Genomic DNA, 18804 nt, shown 5'->3' on the forward strand with positions numbered 1-18804 from the left:
GTAATTTCTTTAAAAGTAATTTAGAGATTTTATAAGATACTCTGTATCAAAATGAATGTGTACTCATTATTTCTAAAAATGAAAAAAGTATAGACAAGGTAAGTGTACCTTGGTACAGAACTACTTAAGACTATCCAGGTCATGGATTAGACACAGTGACTAAAAACAATAAATGTGTGCGTCCTTTGAGATAGTTTTGAATCATATATAAAAACCTCTTAATTGCAATTATCTGGAGGATGGAGACATTGCTGGGGGCAGGAGGAAGGGACTAATCTTTTTGCCTTATACTTACCCCCTTCTTTCACATAATGCCAAGCTACTTGTTTTATTATGGTCAAAATTATTGTTTAGAATTATCATATCTGATTTATTAACTATTTCATTATGGATAATTAAATGTTGCAAAATACATTTAAATACACATATCCTGAAATGTGATGGGACTATTTTAATGTTAGGGACTTAAGTATTGGGTCATGGGGTATGCCCACTTAAAACTTCATAAAATGTACATTTTATGCAGAAAAAGTTTACTGGTTTATATTCTCTCTAGTGTATAAGAAAAGACTTCCTTTTCCCACAAGACCCTGGTCAACACTGAGTGTTAATGAAATTTAGATGTTACTGCCTTCCAATGCAGGAAACGCAGGTTCTATCCCTGGGTTGGGAAGATCTCCTGGAGAAGGAAGTGGCAAACCACCCTGGTATTCTTGTCTGGGAAATCCCATGGATAGAGGAGCTTGGTGGGCTGCGAAAGAGTTGGATATGACTTAGCAGTTAAACAGCCGATCTAATAGAATTTCAAGTATATTAGACATACCCTCATTCATATATATTTTTCAATGTGTTGTGTTAACAACAATAAGTTAATTAAAAAAAAAACTCAATTTTCCTGAAATGTGGCTTTTTCTAAGCTGACTTGCTTGATCGTGTAGTTTAAAAGACACAATTTGCTTATTTTTTTAATAGGTTTACTAAAATATAATTTATAGACATACAGTTTACTTTTTTAAACTATACAATTTTAGTCTATTCGCAGTTATGCAACTGTCAGCACTAATTTTAGAACGTTTTCATCACTCTGAAAAAGAAGCTGTGTACCCCTTAGCAGCCACTCAACATTTCTCCCCAGTCTTCCCAGTCCTAGCCAACCACTTACTTCCTTTCTACCTCTCTAGATTTGCCTGTTCTGTACATTTCTTTCCATGTAAATGGTGTCATAGAATATGTGGTCTTCTGTGACTGGCTTCTTTTGCTTAGCATAATGTTTCCATGGCTCATCCATATTATAGCATGTCAGTGTTCATGTGTTTTTATGGTTAAATAATATTCTGTGTGTATATCAAACCACATTTTATTTAGCCATTATGAATTTTGTTTTCACCTTTGGCTATAGGAATAATGCTATGAATATTCATGTCCAAGTTTCTTTGTGGACATATGTCTTTGTTTTTCTTGGATATATTTTCCTTTGCAAATATTCAGATGACTACATTGACTTTAGATCTTTGTTAAGGTAGGATGCTAGTTTTTAACTAAGATCATGGCCTAATCAAGGACACTTAATTTTGGAATTTGGAAAAGAGGCATTAACTTGGTTCTTCTGAAAATATCTTTTTAGTCTTTCCATCTATAAAAATTGAAACAATGCTCCCCTACGCCTTTACCATTGTTGTTTAGTCACTAAGTTGTGTCAGACTCCTTTGCAACACCACGGACTATAGCCCGCCAGGCTCCACCGTCCATGGATTTTCTAGGCAAGAATACTGGAGTGGGATGCCATTTCCTCCAGAAGATCTTCCTGACCCTGGGATCAAACCCTCATCTCCTGCATTGACAGGAAAGTTGTTTACCACAGAGCCACCTGGGGAGCCCACCCGTTTTCCTTTGTGAATAGGTAGTTCTTTCATGTGGTATTTGTATCAAGGAATCTTGTTTCTGCCCCTATCCCTATACACCCAGATTCCCCTGCATCTTTTAGGTAACTTTATTTGGGGCAGTGGGGGTGTGTGTGCTGCGTTTCTAAAGATGTAGCAAGAAGAAAATATAAAAATATATTCTTATTTTCCCACTCCTCTTCATACAACACATCATATTGTATATGTCATTCTGTATTTTGCTTTTAATGTTTTGCTATGTTTTTAATGTTTAATGTTTTGCTTTTAATGTTTATGTGAGCCAGCCATATAGCTATAGATTCCATTGTACAGATGTACTATAGTTTGCCAGTTATATTATAATATACTAAAAGTAGGCTTGCTTGATCAAACAAATATACATTTGTAATTTTGATAAGATACTTTGAAATTTTGCTTCATAGATTTTGCTTAATTTTGCACTGCTACCAGCACTACAAAATTCAGAAAACTTAAGATCATGGCATCTGGTCCCATCACTTCATGGGAAGTAGATGGGGAAACAGTGGAAACAGTGGCAGACTTTATTTTGGGGGGCTCCAAAATGACTGCAGATGGTGACTGCAGCCATGAAATTAAAAGATGCTTACTCCTTGGAAGAAAAGTTATGACCAACCTAGATAGCATATTGAAAAGCAGAGACATTACTTTGCCAACAAAGGTCCGTCTAGTCAAGGCTATGGTTTTTCCAGTAGTCATGTATGGATGTGAGAGTTGGACTGTAAAGAAAGCTAAGCACCAAAGAATTGTTGCTTTTGAACTGTGGTGTTGGAGAAGACTCTTGAGAGTCCCTTGGACTGCAAGGAGATCCAACCAGTCCATCCTAAACAAAATCAGTCCTGAATATTCATCGGAAGGACTGATGGTGAAACTCCAATAATTTGGCTACCTGATGCGAAGAACTGACTCATTTGAAGAAACCCTGATGCTGGGAATGATTGAAGGCGGGAGGAGAAGGGGATGACAGAGGATGAGATGGTTGGATGGCATCACCGACTCAACCAACATCAGTTTGAGTAAACTCTGGGAGTTGGTGGTGGACAGGGAGGCCTGGCGTGCTGCAGTCCATGGGGTTGCAAAGAGTTGGACACGACTGAGCGACTGAACTGACAGCACTGTATGAGATGCCTGTTTACTATAGCCTCACCAACAGAATATGTTGTCAGACTTCTGTATTTTTGCCAGTTTGATAAAGTGAAAAAATATTTTGGCAAGTTTGAGTTCGGTTTTCTCTGAGGTTGAACACTTTTTCATAATTCTGAATCTCATTTATAATTTGTTTTCCTGAACTCTTTTATTTTGCCCATTTTTCTGTTGGATTGGTCTTAATCTCAATTTTTCAGGAGCTCCTTATGCACCATGAAGTTTATTTTCCTGTTACATAAGTAGCAAATGTTTTTCCCAGTTTGTATTTGTCTTTTGACTTTGCTTATATAGTCATTTTCCCAGTATTTGTAGGGGATTTGTTCCAGGACCCCATAACACAGCCCCTACAGATATTGGGGGATGACTATATAAGGATACCAAAATCCTTAGATGCCTAAGTCCCTTATATAAAATGGCATAGTAATATTTGCATGTAACCTGTGCACATCCTCCTGTATACTTTAAATCATCTCCAGATTACTTATAGTAGGCACATTTAAGGTTTACTTTTTTGGAACTTTCTGGATGTTTTCCTAAATATTTTTGATCCTCGGTTCATTGAATCCATGAATGTGGCACCAACAGATATGGTGGGCTGACTGTAGTATGTTGTGTGAGTGTTTTCTTTTATGGCTTCCAGATTTTGCATCATAGTTTTATAGGCCTTCTTCACTTGAGATTGTAAGGGAGCCCTGTTTCTTCTAGTTCTTTTATGGTTTGTCCCCTCCTTCCTTCAACATTTAAATCTTTGATCCTTTTGGAGTTGACCCTAGGATACTGTAAGAAGTATGGATGAACTTTCTTTTCCTAGATTGGTTCCAGTTGTCCCAGCATCAATTAGTTAAAAGTTCATCTTTACCCTATTACAGATGCTGCCTTTATTTAGACTTTATTTATGTGTTGAACAGTCTGCTTTTGGTTTTTCTGTTTCATTCCATTGGTCTGTCGGTCTGTTGAACAGGTAGTATCCTGAAGAAACAAAAATCAGCCTTTTGAAGTGGATGAAGGACAGATTGATGACTTCCCTTGGTGATAAGAGTGGGAAACCAAAATTTTGCCTACTGATGAAACATATATACACCTTGGAATCAACCTGTTCAGAGAAGCATAAGGGAGCTTAGCTATATTAGAAGATGGAATTACAGGAGTGCATGAGAGAAATTACCAAAGAAACTGAAGGGTGGATAGCCCCAGTCCACTAATGACTTTGTATGCTGTATTAAGAAATTTGAATTTCACCCTATAATTAACTGGAAAAATTTGAGAAGACTAATGTAAGGTTATATCACAGAATGAAATTCTGAGTTCAGTGGACTCCTCAGCAGTCCATAGATGGGCTTGAAGTTTTATGTTTCAAAGAGATGATTCTAAGGCTTTCATCAGGTTCTCAGAAGTATCTGGCAAGCACCACACACACGTTAAGAATACCTTTTTTTAAAAAGATTTCACTGATAACGGGATAGGATAGATTGGATGAGGTTTAAAGCTAAAGATAGGGTTGCCACCTAAGAAGTTTAGAGTAGGCAGAATACGAATAGCAGAGGGGAAAAGTCAGCTTTCCCTTCTGTTATTTCTGGAAGGTATGGACAATTCTCACAATTGGCAGTAGTTATTTTCTGTATATTTCCTGCAAACACTGAATTAGTGAATACTGAAAAGCTGCTCCTAGGACAAGTACAGGATTACTATTATAAATGAGCCAAAGATGGCCTCTGTATATTGGCCCCTGGATTATTTATTTCTTCACAGCAGGCTGGGGTCCATTAACTTAAAAGTCATCTGGCATAGGGCACTTGTTTGCAGTATGAGAGCTAGGAAAAGAAGGCATATCACCTTGATTAACCTCAGCTGCTGCTGCTAAGTCGCTTCAGTCGTGTCTGACTCTGTGACCCCATAGACGGCAGCCTGGGATTCTCCAAGCAAGAACACTGGCATGGGTTGCCATTTCCTTCTCCAATGTATGAAAATGAAAAGTGAAAGTGAAGTCGCTCAGTCGTGTCTGACTCTTCGTGACCCCATGGACTGCAGCCCACCAGGCTCCTCCGTCCATGGGATTTTCCAGGCAAGAGTACTGCAGTGGGGTTCCATTGCCTTCTCCGAACCTCAGCTGGGAAGGGTCAAATTTTTCAGTCTTCTGTGCATGCCTGCAAAAGCATTGCAAGTATTGATTTGGGGGTCACAAATAAATTTTAACGAATAGGCAAATTTGCAAATACAGAATCCATGAATTTAGAGGATCAACTGTACAAATCTGGTCTCTTGAATACTTCTGGTGATGAATCTACTCCCTCAAACTTTTCCCGTGCTGGATAGTTTTAACAGTTATATTGAGCTAAAATCTGTCTCCTGTTTTTCTAATCTTAGGTCCTAATTTGGCTTTATGGATTGTTGCCCATTGACATACTGTTTAAATTCATCTGTCTTATATTCACTTTCACTCAATTCACCTCTGGCATAAGAGTCCCAGTTTCTTTAGAAACTTCTGGTTTGCTAAATACCTTAGTGATTTAAAAGAACGAAACCTTTAATTTTTTTATTAACTAACACATCTTGTCTGTCACCCTCCACTCCCCCCTCCGCCTAAAAACCGACCAACCTGAACTCCCATTGCTTCACCTTAGTCTGTCTACGCTGTGTTTGTCAGTTCTTTTCCAGTTTTAAATTATTCAAATTAATAAGAAGGGAGATGAGTCACTGGCAGAAAAGACCAAGGTAGAGATGACTTCAAATATACAGGAAGATTCTTTTTCTCTCTCTCTTCGATGCCTCTTCTCTCTTCACTCCTAATGTCATCTCTACTTCTCCTTAAGTTAGCTTCATTCTGTAGCCAGATTTTCGCAGTGTACTAGGGAAGATAACCATTAGGGAATCCATATTTCTGTCTTCTTGGAACTTGACAATAGGAAAGAAACTTCTGTCAACCAGAGTTGATCTGTCAGTGAAAGGAAGAACTGTAGTACTGTTTGGGTCATCTATCTAGCCCTGGATCTGGGATATGGGAAACTGATTAGCCAGCTTATGTCATGTGCAGCCAGAAGAGCAGTGACCCTGGATTCATAACTTCTCAAGTACCATGTGGTTTTTAGGGAAAGGTGGGTTCCCAGAGGAAATAGGAATGCTAAACAACAAATATCAGCTGTATACATTAAGACAAGTATTCTCTTCTATGTTTAGGATCAGTAAGAGATCTCTTAAGGATCATGATAATGATTGAAGGATTACCGTTTTCAACTTTGAACAATGTTGGATGAAAATTGATTTTGCTTTAAATGTTGACATTTATTATTTCTCAGCAGAGAGCACTTAGTGATCTGTTGCATTTTCTTTTCTTTTATGTGTTTACGATATTCTGTAATTTTAATAAAAAACTAAAAATTGATTTTGCCTTAAGTTGGTGAGTAATAATAGATGTTTGAGTCATAATTTTCCATTAATATTGTTAGCCCTAGAAATAATTTTCTGACATAGTAATCCATATGACATTTCCAAAATGTTATAAAGGTAAATTACTGGGTTTTGGGGTTTTTTTTTCAGTGATGTGAAAAAATATATAATTTACTTCTTCTACCTCATGTCCTGATTTTGTGATACCCTAGGTACCTGCACGGTGTGGAGTCACAGTCCGGGACAGCCTGAAGAAGGCACTGATGATGAGAGGTCTAATCCCAGAGTGCTGTGCTGTTTACAGAATTCAGGATGGGTATGGTTTGTATGTGATGTGAAACTTTGTTTAAAAAAGGGAAAAAACATCAGATACTAAATTTTGAGGTTTTCTGTAAGATTTTTACCCAAACCTAGGGTATTGAAAATCAACCTCAGGGAAAAAAAAAAAAAAACTAAGTTAATTAGCCTAGACAAGTCTGGTATGCCCTTTGAAGAGTGAACATTAGATAATTTTGTGTGATGATGGTGTTTATTATTTTGATAAAATGACTTTATATGGAGTTTAAGATTCTTAAAATTTTGAACCATTTTCTCTGTTTCTTATTTGAATAATGGACTCTTTCCCACTCCTGTTTTTAATAGAAACTCATAGTTTCACCAAAGACTTATCAAAATTAACATTTTATATTGAATTATTTTTCAGAAAGCATGAAATTATGCCATGACCCCACCCCTGCCATTCCTAATTTTGAATCCCATCTGGAAAAGAAAAGAGATCTCCTTTTTGGGGGCATATTGTCCCTTGAGTACTCTTTTTCTTTGAATGGATAGGTAAATCCATACCTGTGGGGCTTTTTTTGTTTTTTTTTTTTGTTTTGTTTTTTGGACCCCAGGAACAATCCATTTTCTGCTGTTGTAGGTCTTTTCTGGAGCTGACTTGAAGAAAAGAGTACATCTCTTTACCCTGCTGTTTGTCCAAGAGTGATACATTTATTTGGGGTAAACTTAAAAATTAATTTTTTGCCATTTAAATTTCTAACGATGGAAGACTAGGGAGCCAAAACTCCCTCACCATTACTAGCCCCTCAATAACCAATTTTCATATCTTCAGCATGAGGTATATGAAGCTTTTTAGGTATGATAACCAAGAAAGGCTGTGTCTACGCTTTTCAGGGAGAAGAAACCAATTGGCTGGGACACTGATATTTCCTGGCTTACTGGAGAGGAATTGCATGTAGAAGTGTTGGAGAATGTTCCACTTACAACACACAACTTTGTATGTACTTTTTATATTTTAATGTCAAAAATCGTCAAGTTCTTTGAGTTTTTATTTAAAGAATGAAGTTTGAGACGAATAATTTTGACATTGTTTTTTTACCTAAGTTGAAAATCAGTTTTATTCTTTAAAGAGAAAAAAAGCACTACATATTAAAGAGGTTTTTTTTTAATCATTGTACTTTGTCTTTAATTTTAAAAAGTAATAGTCATTTTAAAAATTTGAATGGTATGAAAGTATATCAAGTAAAAACTTGGAAGTACCCTACCAGAGGTAAATAGTTGTTAATAATTGATGGTTGTGTAGTCTTCCAAAGTTTTTCTGTATATAAAATGTGTGTTCTTATATCTGCAAGCCCAAAATATTCTTTCTTTTTTCCTTCCTTCATTTTCCTTCATTATTTTCCATTTCTTTCCTTTTTGAAAAAAAAAAAACTAAAAATGGAATTATATTCTGTATGATACTCTTTTTTGAAAAAAGTGTTAAGCACAGCATCATAGACATCTTTCCATGTCATTACACCTAGCTTTATAATGATTAGATAGTAGTCCATAAGAATATGCATTCAGTGTATTTAACCATTCCTCTTTGACATTTAAGTTTTTTTTTAAAAATCCATTCTAAACATGGTAAATAGATTCTGCATACACCTTGACACACTTGTGTAAATGTTTCTGAAAGATAGTGTAATGGAAGTGGAATAGCTTTCCTTGAGGACTGAAGAAAGACAGATGTTAAAGCTCTCCTTCCATACTTCTTGCTTTCTCTGGTTTTTGCATTTGCCAGAACCTAGCCTAAGCTTTGGAGAAGGCAGTGGCACCCCACTCCAGTACTCTTACCTGGAAAATCCCATGGATAGAGGAGCCTGGCAGGCTGCAGTCCATGGGGTCGCGAAGAGTGGGACACGACTGAGCGACTTCACTTTCACTTTTCACTTTCATGCACTGGAGAAGGAAATGGCAACCCACTCTAGTGTTCTTGCCTGGAGAATCCCAGGGACAGGGGAGCCTGGTGGGCTGCCATCTATGGGGTCGCACAGAGTCGGACACGACTGAAGCAACGCAGCAGCAGCAGCAGCAGCAGTCCAAGCTAAGCGTCTCCAGCCTGAGGCCTGGAACAGTGGAACCTCTCTACCTCAGAGATAAGGGTACAGTTCCCAGAGCTTGAGAACCTGTCCTCTGAATGAGTAGGCAGCAGCCAAGATTAGAATGATCTATAAGGCAGAAGTGCGTTTCTTACTTTTCTGTGTATGAAATTTGAAGTGTAGTTTATTTTTCTAGATGGATAGTAATTGCTTCCCTTTTGGCATCAAGTGTTTTCCCTTGTGCCTTTGGGATTAGAACAGCTGGGTTCTTCTGATTTCCCAGGGCGTTAGTGTTTTGGGGGCTCCTTTAGTGGTGAATACTGAAATTGGGTTTGTGCTTCATTAGATAAGGCATCTTTTGGACAAGTATAAAATATACCTGATGTCAGTCAGATTTACCATGAAGCAGATAGTTTTATAATCATGAGATAAGGCATTCACTAGTATTGATTTTGTTTTCAACTTGTAGAATTTTGAGAAGATAAATCTTAAGAATTTTTATTTCAGTGTTTAGGAATTAAAAAAAATAGTTGTTTACATTTCACAGTGATGACTATCCTTTTTCTTAGTTATTCTTCTTAATTAAAAATTGGATATGAGAAGGTAAAGGAGGACCTAAGTTAGTGACCTAGAAGTAGTGCCTCAGGCAGGTCTTTGCCACAAGAGGAAAATGAAAGCAAGCTTTTTTGGATGTGAGAGTTGGACTGTGAAGAAAGCTGAGTGCCGAAGAATTGATGCTTTTGAACTGTGGTGTTGGAGAAGACTCTTGCGAGTCCCTTGGACTGCAAGGAGATCCAACCAGTCCATTCTAAAGGAGATCAGTCCTGGGTGTTCTTTGGAAGGAATGATGCTAAAGCTGAAACTCCAGTACTTTGGCCACCTCATGCGAAGAGTTGACTTATTGAAAAAGACTCTGATGCTGGGAGGGATTGGGGGCAGGAGGAGAAGGGGACGACAAAGGATGAGATGGCTGGATGGCATCACTGACTCAATGGATGTGAGTTTGAGTGAACTCTGGGAGTCGGTGATGGACAGGGAGGCCTGGCGTGCTACGATTCATGGGGTTGCAAAGAGTCGGACACGACTGAGCGACTGAACTGAACTGAAAGTGCTATAGATACACAGAATAGAGATTCCTAAATAAATGTTTTAATTAAGAATTTTCATAAAGACTCTTAATTACTATATACATTTAAAGTGCTCTGTCTGTATGTGTGTGTGTGTGTTAGTTGCTTAGTCGTGTCCAGCTCTTTGCAACCACTAGGCCCCTCTGTCCATGGAATTCTCCTGTCAAGAATACTGGACTGGGTTGCCATTTCCTTCCCCATTGAAGTACAGTAGATACACAAAATAGAGATTTCTAACCTGGCTTTTGAAGAATCAGGACATTTTCCCAAAGGAAGAATTATCAAACCTGAGACCTGGTGGATGACGATAGATGAGTGAAAGGAAGACTACACTAAGCAAAGGGAACAGCAGTAAAGCATGTTACCCTTTCAGTTTTGAGAAAAGTTTAGAATGGAGGCTACATACTTGGAGAGGCAGATGTTACAGTGTAGCATGTATAGGGGTGGAGTAAGCTCATGTTCAAGCTGGTTTTAGAAAAGGCAGAGGAACCAGAGATCAAATTGCCAACATCCACTGGATCATCGAAAAAGCAAGAGAGTTCCAGAAAAACATCTATTTCTGCTTTATGGACTATGCCAAAGCCTTTGACTGTGTGGATCACAACAAACTGTGGAAAATTCTGAGAGAGATGGGAATACCAGACCACCTGACCTGCCTCTTGAGAAATCTGTATGCAGGTCAGGAAGCAACAGTTAGAACTGGACATGGAACAACAGACTGGTTCCAAATAGGAAAAGGAGTACATCAAGGCTGTATATTGTCACCCTGCTTATTTAACTTATATGCAGAGTACCTCATGAGAAAAGCTGGACTGGAAGAAACACAAGCTGGAATCAAGATTCTGGGGAGAAATATCAATAACCTCAGATATGCAGATGTCACCACCCTTATGGCAGAAAGTGAAGAGGAACTAAAGAGCCTCTTGATGAAAGTGAAAGAGGAGAGTGAAAAAGTTGGCTTAAAGCTCAACATTCAGAAAACGAAGATCATGGCATCCGGTCCCATCACTTCATGGGAAATAGATGGGGAAACAGTGGAAACAGTGTCAGACTTTATTTTTTGGGGCTCCAAAATCACTGCAGATGGTGACTGCAGCCATGAAATTAAAAGATGCTTACTCCTTGGAAGAAAAGTTATGACCAACCTAGATAGCATATTCAAAAGCAGAGACATTACTTTGCCGACTAAGGTCCTTCTAGTCAAGGCTATGGTTTTTCCAGTGGTCATGTGTGGATGTCAGAGTTGGACTGTGAAGGAGGCTGAGCGCCAAAGAATTGATGCTTTTGAAGTGTGGTGTTGGAGAAGACTCTTGAGGGTCCCTTGGACTGCAAGGAGATCCAACCAGTCCATTCTGAAGGAGATCAGCCCTGGGATTTCTTTGGAAGGAATGATGCTAAAGCTGAAACTCCAGTACTTTGGCCACTTCATGCGAAGAGTTGACTCACTGGAAAAGACTCTGATGCTGGGAGGGATTGGGGGCAGGAAGAGAAGGGGATGACAGAGGATGAGATGGCTGGATGGCATCACTGACTCGATGGACATGAGTCTGAGTGAACTCCGGGAGTTGCTGATGGACAGGGAGGCCTGGCGTGCTGCAGTTCTTGGGGTTGCAAAGAGTCGGACACGACTGAGCGGCTGAACTGAACTGAAGCTCATGTGAGTCCTTGTGTTCTCTGTTGAAGATTTGGACTTTTCCCAAAAATCATTGGAAATTTAATGACTGTTATCGGCAAGGGAGCAGTGTGATTAGTTAGATTTGTGGTTTTGAACAATTGCTCTTAGCATCATATAGAAACAAGAGTAAGCCTGTGTTCTGCTTAGAAAGGGAAAGAATTCCTCTCTCTGCTTCTGTGTGCTGAATTTTGTCGGCTATGGGAGGAAGGCTGCTTATGCCCCTTGGTTTCATAGTCTGTTACAAAGGCGATTCCTTCAGCATTTACCTATATCCCATGAATCCTTGGGAATTGATGGGGTGGAGGAGGCAGGAAAGGTAGAGAAGCAAGATTAGAAACAGATGCCATGGCTCCAGACCTTCCCATTTTACATAGATGCTAACCTCAGACAGCCCCACACCTTACAAATCCATGCATGCAAATTGCCTGTTCTATGGCCCACATGAGTTTACCATTCATGTCTCAAATTCCAAAATAAGCATAAGTTGTGGCCCAAAAGAAAAGGTAAATCTTCCTGTACCTGCTTATAAACAAAGGTATACATACAGAGGTATATGTCACTCAGTTTATGCTCAAATGCCTACCCATATTTTCTCCTTTCTGCTTCCCTCCTTTCTCCCTTCCTTCTCTTTTTCTCCCACTTCCTTTACATATAGAAGCAATCAGTTATGCATAGTTTTCAAGTATGTCAGTGATAGGAAGAAGGACTGCAACTGACTAGATTAAAGAAGGAAGAGAAATTAGGGCTTCATGAAGCAGATTATTAGGCAATTGAAAGTATGAGTATGTAGCAAAAAAGATGACTATAAAATGATGATTCCTATGAATACGATTTATATTTTTCTGTGCTCTAATTTCCAGAGATTATGCTCGAGTATAAAAAGATGCTTGCCGTAGTAAATAATAGCCACATAAATATTAAAAAAGCTTTTTCTTACTGCTTGTACATCCAGAGACAAATGGAAAAGGAACAAAGCTAAAAACAAGTCAGTTGCCTTTTTATATCTTCTGTAACTTGATCCATAGCCAGAATGTGAAGAAAACAAGAGTTACTCTTAAAACTATCCAAATAGTTTATCTAAATATTCTCAAAAAGCCAGAATGGATGATATGCCAAGGTACCATTTTCTATAAAACATTTCTTTTAATAACATTTTATCCTGTTAAATATGTGTTTATTGAGTTTTATAAAGTGAGTATTGAAATCAATTTAATGGATCATGAAAAGCATTTATATGTAATAGAATGGATTAGAAATTCTGATGTGCATTATATAGAGAGTAATATTATAAGAATACAACCATATCCTGGATCATAATGTATTTTCCTTATTATTGTGTGTGATTAATATTGTCTGAAAACTTGAGAATATATAGCAAAAAACAAAGGGCAAAATAGAGTCACCTATACTCTCATCACTCCCAAATAGGCGTTGTTAACATTTGTCATTTACTTATCCTTCTTATGTTTTCTGCTTATTACATAAACAAACCAAACAGTTGTAAACAATTTCTGGTTTTGTCTGTTACCAAGATAGAACCTCCCTAGCACAGTTCTGTTTATGTGACACGTTTGCCTTCTGACAGGGAGTTCCTACATGTTGCCCTGTAAGCATCACACAGAGGAATGTTCACAGATACATTGAGGTGTTCTGATCCTCTAACAAACTGATAATTTGTTAAACGTAATTCTTACCATCTTTTAGGTGATGTTCCTATCCTTTGTCCTAAGTTAACAAGTTTAGTTAACTTAGGTTAATCTGATTTTCATATAATTTTAATTATAAACTAGTTTTTTTCTTTTGTAATTTTTTAATACTTTAATCAAAGTATATTACATTTTAATCAAATATATATAGGTTTTAAAATAGTGCAAAGGGGTTGCCCCAACCCTTATTAGCCTCTAAGGCCACTCTATAGAGGAAATCGTTCTTTTCCTTTTATTTCTTCTTTCTTTTTTAAATTTGAAAAAAGACATAGGAGACTAGGAGACTTGGAAAATACACAACAAGGTTACATATAGTTCTACTATATATTACAATTATTTCTTAAGTACATAAATTAAGATTTTTAGTTGTAGTTTCAATATCAAACTTTCAAAAATCAATTGAATAGATAGAAAAGTAGAAGGATATAGTAGACCTGAAAAGCTCTATGAACCAGTTCAACATAATTACATTCTTAACTTTTAATGGTTTCTGTTTTAAGCTCTTCTAGTGATTCTTTTCATGTTATTGAATAATAACTTTAGGTCACAACTTCTGTATCAGTTTTAGACATCATTTACTGATTGCCAGTTCCATTGGAAATTAGATCATCTGTAAGTGACAGCCTTTCCCCCTCTTTCCTCTCCTCCTGGGAAGTGTTTTTGGTTTTTGTGGGGTTTTTGGTTCCTCTGTTCCATACCTTTGTAACTTTAAGCATGCTGTTGTTTCTTGTGTCAACACCAATAAGCATCTCTTAACTCCTTTGTAGAATTATTCAAGTGTCCTCTTACCCTTTCTTTCACCTCTATTACTTCCTTCTCCTGTACTCTTATATAGTAAAGCTTGAAGTTAGTTTCTAGTCTTTCATTCATCCCCCATCTTCTTGACTTCTGAGTTTAATTGAATAGTGAGTGGGAGATAAATTCATGTAGTCCATCTGTTACCTTGAACCCTCTGGTTTCGTTTTAGACTCTTCATGGTTAAGTTGGTTCTCATGATGTAAAAACAGAGTAAGTCTACAGCCATACCACCCTGAATGCGCCAGAGCTCATCTGATCTCGGAAGCTAATCAGGGTTGAGCCTGATTAGTACTTGAATGGGAAACCGCCTAGGAATACCAAGTGCTATAGGCTTGGGCTTCCCTGATGGCTCAGGCGGTAAAGAATCTGCCTGCAATGCAACAGATTTGGGTTCGATCCCTGGGTTGGGAAGATCGCCTGGAGAAGAGAATGACTACCCACTCCAATATTATTGTCTGGAGAATCCCATGGACAGAGGAGCCTGGCCGTCTATGGTCCGTGGGGGCGCAAAGAGTTGGGCACGACTGAGTGGCTAACAAACATAGTAAAAATTTGTTATTTTAAACAAAAGAGTAAATAAGTTGATTTCTAAAAAGATTCTTACAGAATCCTCCATGATGTTTTACTTTGCAGGTACGGAAAACTTTTTTCACCTTAGCATTTTGTGACTTCTGTAGAAAGCTGCTTTTCCAGGGGTTCCGCTGTCAAACATGTGGTTATAAATTTCACCAGCGTTGTAGTACAGAGGTTCCACTGATGTGTGTTAATTATGACCAACTAGAGTAAGTAATCAAAAAATTTTTCTTTTCTGCCACTTTGCATTTAACTTTTCTTAATGTGAAACTAGTATGTCTTAGAGTCTGTGGATGTTTTCTTTACAGAAGAGTTGTTACAGGGAATTTTTTGAGGTTTGGCTAGACAGTAGTGTAGCCAGTACTTCTCTTCAGATTGTAATTCTGGTTTGCTATACATTTCATTTATGTTTCATATTCTTTTTTAATTAATATAAGATCTCTTCCCCGTAGATACCACTTTTAGGTGGTTTTTAAGGGTTTAAATTAACGATTATATGTTTGGACCACAGATTGGGGAATCTGGTTCTGTCGGCTGTTTTGTAAATTTTCTCTCTCTCTCAAAGTTAGTGTCTTTGTCTCTCTCTCTCCCTTCTCTCCCACTCCCTCTCAATATATTGAGTTAATTTAAATCTTTTTGTGTCTTTTTGTCACTACTGCTATTAAGGTCTTTTTTTTTTGAGAGTTCCACTCAGTAGTTTAAAGTACATGATAATAATGTAACCTTTTAACAATAGATATATTTTCTTCTAATTCCTTAACCATAAAGCATAATTTTTCCTCTCTACTATATAGAAATTTGCTATATAGAACAGTTAGTTTTAGATTCTGAGCTTGTCTTTGAAAGTAAAATATAATTTTTTACCCTAAGCTATCAGACAGAAATACAGCTAATTGAATTTAGCAGTCTTTCCTGAAAATGCAGTTTGAGCTCAGAAATTTTTGCTAATTCTTTAATGTATACTGGTGTATGAAGCTTCTGGGTTTTGCACAAGTTAGGTTTGTTTTGTTTTGTTTTTGTTTTTGCCTCACAGTTTGCTGTTTGTCTCCAAGTTCTTTGAACACCACCCAATACCACAGGAGGAGGCCTCCTTAGCAGAGACTACCCTTCCATGTGGCTCATCCCCTTCTGCACCCCCCTCCGATTCTATTGGGTATGATTTGATTCCTGCTGTTCAGTGACGTGCTACTTGAGCTGATTTTTTTTTTTAACTTTTAGTTGCTTAGAAGCATTTCCAACATTTGGGTCATTAAATTAAGGACTTTTTTTTTCCAGGTAACTCATCACACCTGTCATACATTTGGTATAGATACAGAGGGTTAAAACTGACATAGACTGTTGTAGGACCATACTTGCAAAAAATCAAGCAACAAATAATTTATAGTCCCTGCCTTGTGCTTGCTTTATTTTTAATAATCAGATACAGAAGTATATGAGTTCCGTTTAGAAAAAAGCATTAACACAGGAGATAATGGCCAACAGTTTTAAGCTAATATATAATTATAATCTATAATTTATGATTATTATTTTAAACTATGTGATAAATATTGCAATGTTTACAAAAGAGAATAGTGAGAGAGAGTAGTGAACATTTAATCAAGAAAGTGGGATTTGAACTGAACCATAAAGAATTCCAGAATCTGAATGAGCCCAGGAGATAAAAGCATAGTAGTAATGGTGGGACCAGAGGGGTGGAAGGAGAAGAGAAGGACAGAAACAGCTTATCTTCATTTTCTAGTTTATCCATTTTCTTTAGATTTGATAATAACATTTATCAGATTTAATCCAGATTTTTGTTTTTCCTACGTAAAGACCAGTGTCCTTTGCATACATATTTCTGACTTAGGTGCTACATGTTGCTGTCATAGTCTACATTTATTATTAAGTTTCGAGAATGACTTGCTGTCGCTACACCAGATCAATTATATTAATTAGACCGCCCACTACAGTTGTAGTTAGTTTAGGCTTTTTCTACTTTTAAGTTCTGACATAAAGTGTGTTACTGCCTTGAGACTTTAAATTAGCCTCTAAGTATTTAGAAAGTCAGTGCATGTTTCAAAACTTTCTAAAAGCTAATACTGTCATTTTAAAATTCTTTTTACCTGCTCCCGAAATCCCTTGCCAAAGGCTGTTATGGGCTGTCTAAAGCAGAAGCAGAGACAGCTTTGTCGCAAACTAAAAATTAATCAATTAATCATAATAAAAAGGGCCATGACTCAGTGACTTCACTTTCACTTTTCACTTTCATGCATTGGAGAAGGAAATGGCAACCCACTCCAGTGTTCTTGCCTGGAGAATCCCAGGGATGGGGGAGCCTGGTGGGCTGCCGTCTATGGGGTTGCACAGAGTTGGACACGACTGAAGCGACTTAGCAGCAGCAGCAGCAGAGCAATTATTTTTATTTCAATTCTAAGTGGATTCATTTAGTTAATATGAATAGTTAAAGTTAAAATTTCTTTCCCTACCCTTTTAAAAGGGTGCTTCAAAGAAGTAAAACTCTAAGCTGGTATGGTTCAGATTCTAGTAATATATTTTATTTAGAAGCTTTTTGTCACAACTCAGCTCTTTTGGCTCTTCCGACCTTCATCTGGTCCAAAACTATATTTTCTTTTCATTCCTCTTTAAACCCTCTCTCCTCTCAAAAATGTCTTTTTATTCCCTCAGCTGTCTTTCTGGCTGTCTTATTAACCACTTGATACTGCTGATTAGTTACAGAGTTTGCATAAGATGGGGTGCAACAATAACCAATCTCTGAAGAGAAGCTGTTAGCATTGAATCATTCATTGGTCCTGACGGAGCTAACTGAGTCGCACCTCATCAATCAAGTGGTACTCACTTCTCAGCTCCCTTGGATATTCTTTCTGAAGAACATAGACTTCTCATGGGTGTTTACAATCTATTCTCAAAACTTTAATGTGCTCTGTTAGTGCCAGCTTCATTTTGGGGGCAGTGAGAGATCACAGACTTTGTTATTTATCTACACTTACCAGGATAGGCCAGTCTGTCACAGTTTCATCAAAGAGCAATTTTTTGAAAATTTGCATTAAGGTTTAATATATTATTATTCTTTGTGTCTTGTATCAATTATTGGGCATAATAAACATTTCAAACTGTGAGAGATTGACACTCTGAGAATCATCTTTTGAATTTGGAAATTATTTTTGCCATTTTTGTTCAGGATTTTAATTTACCTCTTGTATAAAGCAATAGGTACATATTGTGTAAAGCAATAGATACCTGAAATACACGTGTGCTTTTAAAAGATTTATGATTTCCTAATACTTCCCATAAAAATTTCATCTTAGTGACTTTAACTATCAAGAAATGGCAAAGGTAGAAATAATTAACAGATGTTATTCAGTTAGTGTGGACTTAGAACATTTTTGTATAATGTTAGAGAACAAGAGTTTCTTCAGCTGATTAACCACAGGTAATTTCTAGCCATTTGGAGATTTCTCTGGAGTTTTCTGAATAAAATCAGTGTTCTTATCATTGATACTTCGTGGAGGGTCTGCTTGAGCAAAGCAACTTTGTTGGTGTTAGTTGTCAGCTTATATTAATTTTTTAAACTAATTCTTTTTTAAGCAATTACTACCATTGCCTTTATTTTAAGGTTTTATTTGAGAATATGAAAACAGAATCTTTATATAATTCATTTTTCTATGTTATTATCTCTAGAAAGTTGCTCTAAATCTTATCTTCCAATCACTTGACTTTTCCAGGCCCCCAATTCTCACCAGTCCATCTCCTTCAAAATCCATTCCAATTCCACAGCCTTTCCGACCAGCAGATGAAGATCATCGAAATCAGTTTGGACAACGAGACCGGTCCTCATCAGCTCCAAATGTGCATATAAACACAATAGAACCTGTCAATATTGATGTAAGTATCCAGCAGTGTTCGAATCTAGAAAATTCAAGTGTGTTTATTTTTCTGCTGTTTTTTTGGACCACAGATTGGGGAATCTGGTTCTGTCAGCTGTTTTGTAAATTAAGTTCTCTCTCTCTCTCTCAAAGTTAGTGTCGGTCTGTGTCTCTGTCTCTCTCCTGTCTCTCCCACACCCTCTCTCAATATTATTGAGTTAATTTTAATCTTTTTGTGTGTAATTTTAATATA

At 37.3% G+C, this 18804-nt stretch overlaps 1 protein-coding gene across 3 annotated transcripts in view; it reads left to right on the forward strand.

Annotated features, from left to right (window-relative positions):
* The window catches only part of BRAF (B-Raf proto-oncogene, serine/threonine kinase), a 163932-nt gene that overhangs the window by 82063 nt on the left and 63065 nt on the right, over nt 1-18804 (forward strand). For all 3 annotated transcript variants that reach the window (XM_018046858.1, XM_018046857.1, XM_018046859.1), the window contains exons 4-8: nt 6662-6765; nt 7623-7725; nt 14749-14897; nt 15722-15841; nt 18411-18570. In XM_018046858.1, the coding sequence (XP_017902347.1) occupies nt 6662-6765; nt 7623-7725; nt 14749-14897; nt 15722-15841; nt 18411-18570 (636 nt within the window). The remainder of the gene's footprint in view (nt 1-6661; nt 6766-7622; nt 7726-14748; nt 14898-15721; nt 15842-18410; nt 18571-18804) is intronic.

Source organism: Capra hircus, chromosome 4, assembly GCF_001704415.2.
Source record: "Capra hircus breed San Clemente chromosome 4, ASM170441v1, whole genome shotgun sequence".
NCBI lineage: Eukaryota > Metazoa > Chordata > Mammalia > Artiodactyla > Bovidae > Capra > Capra hircus.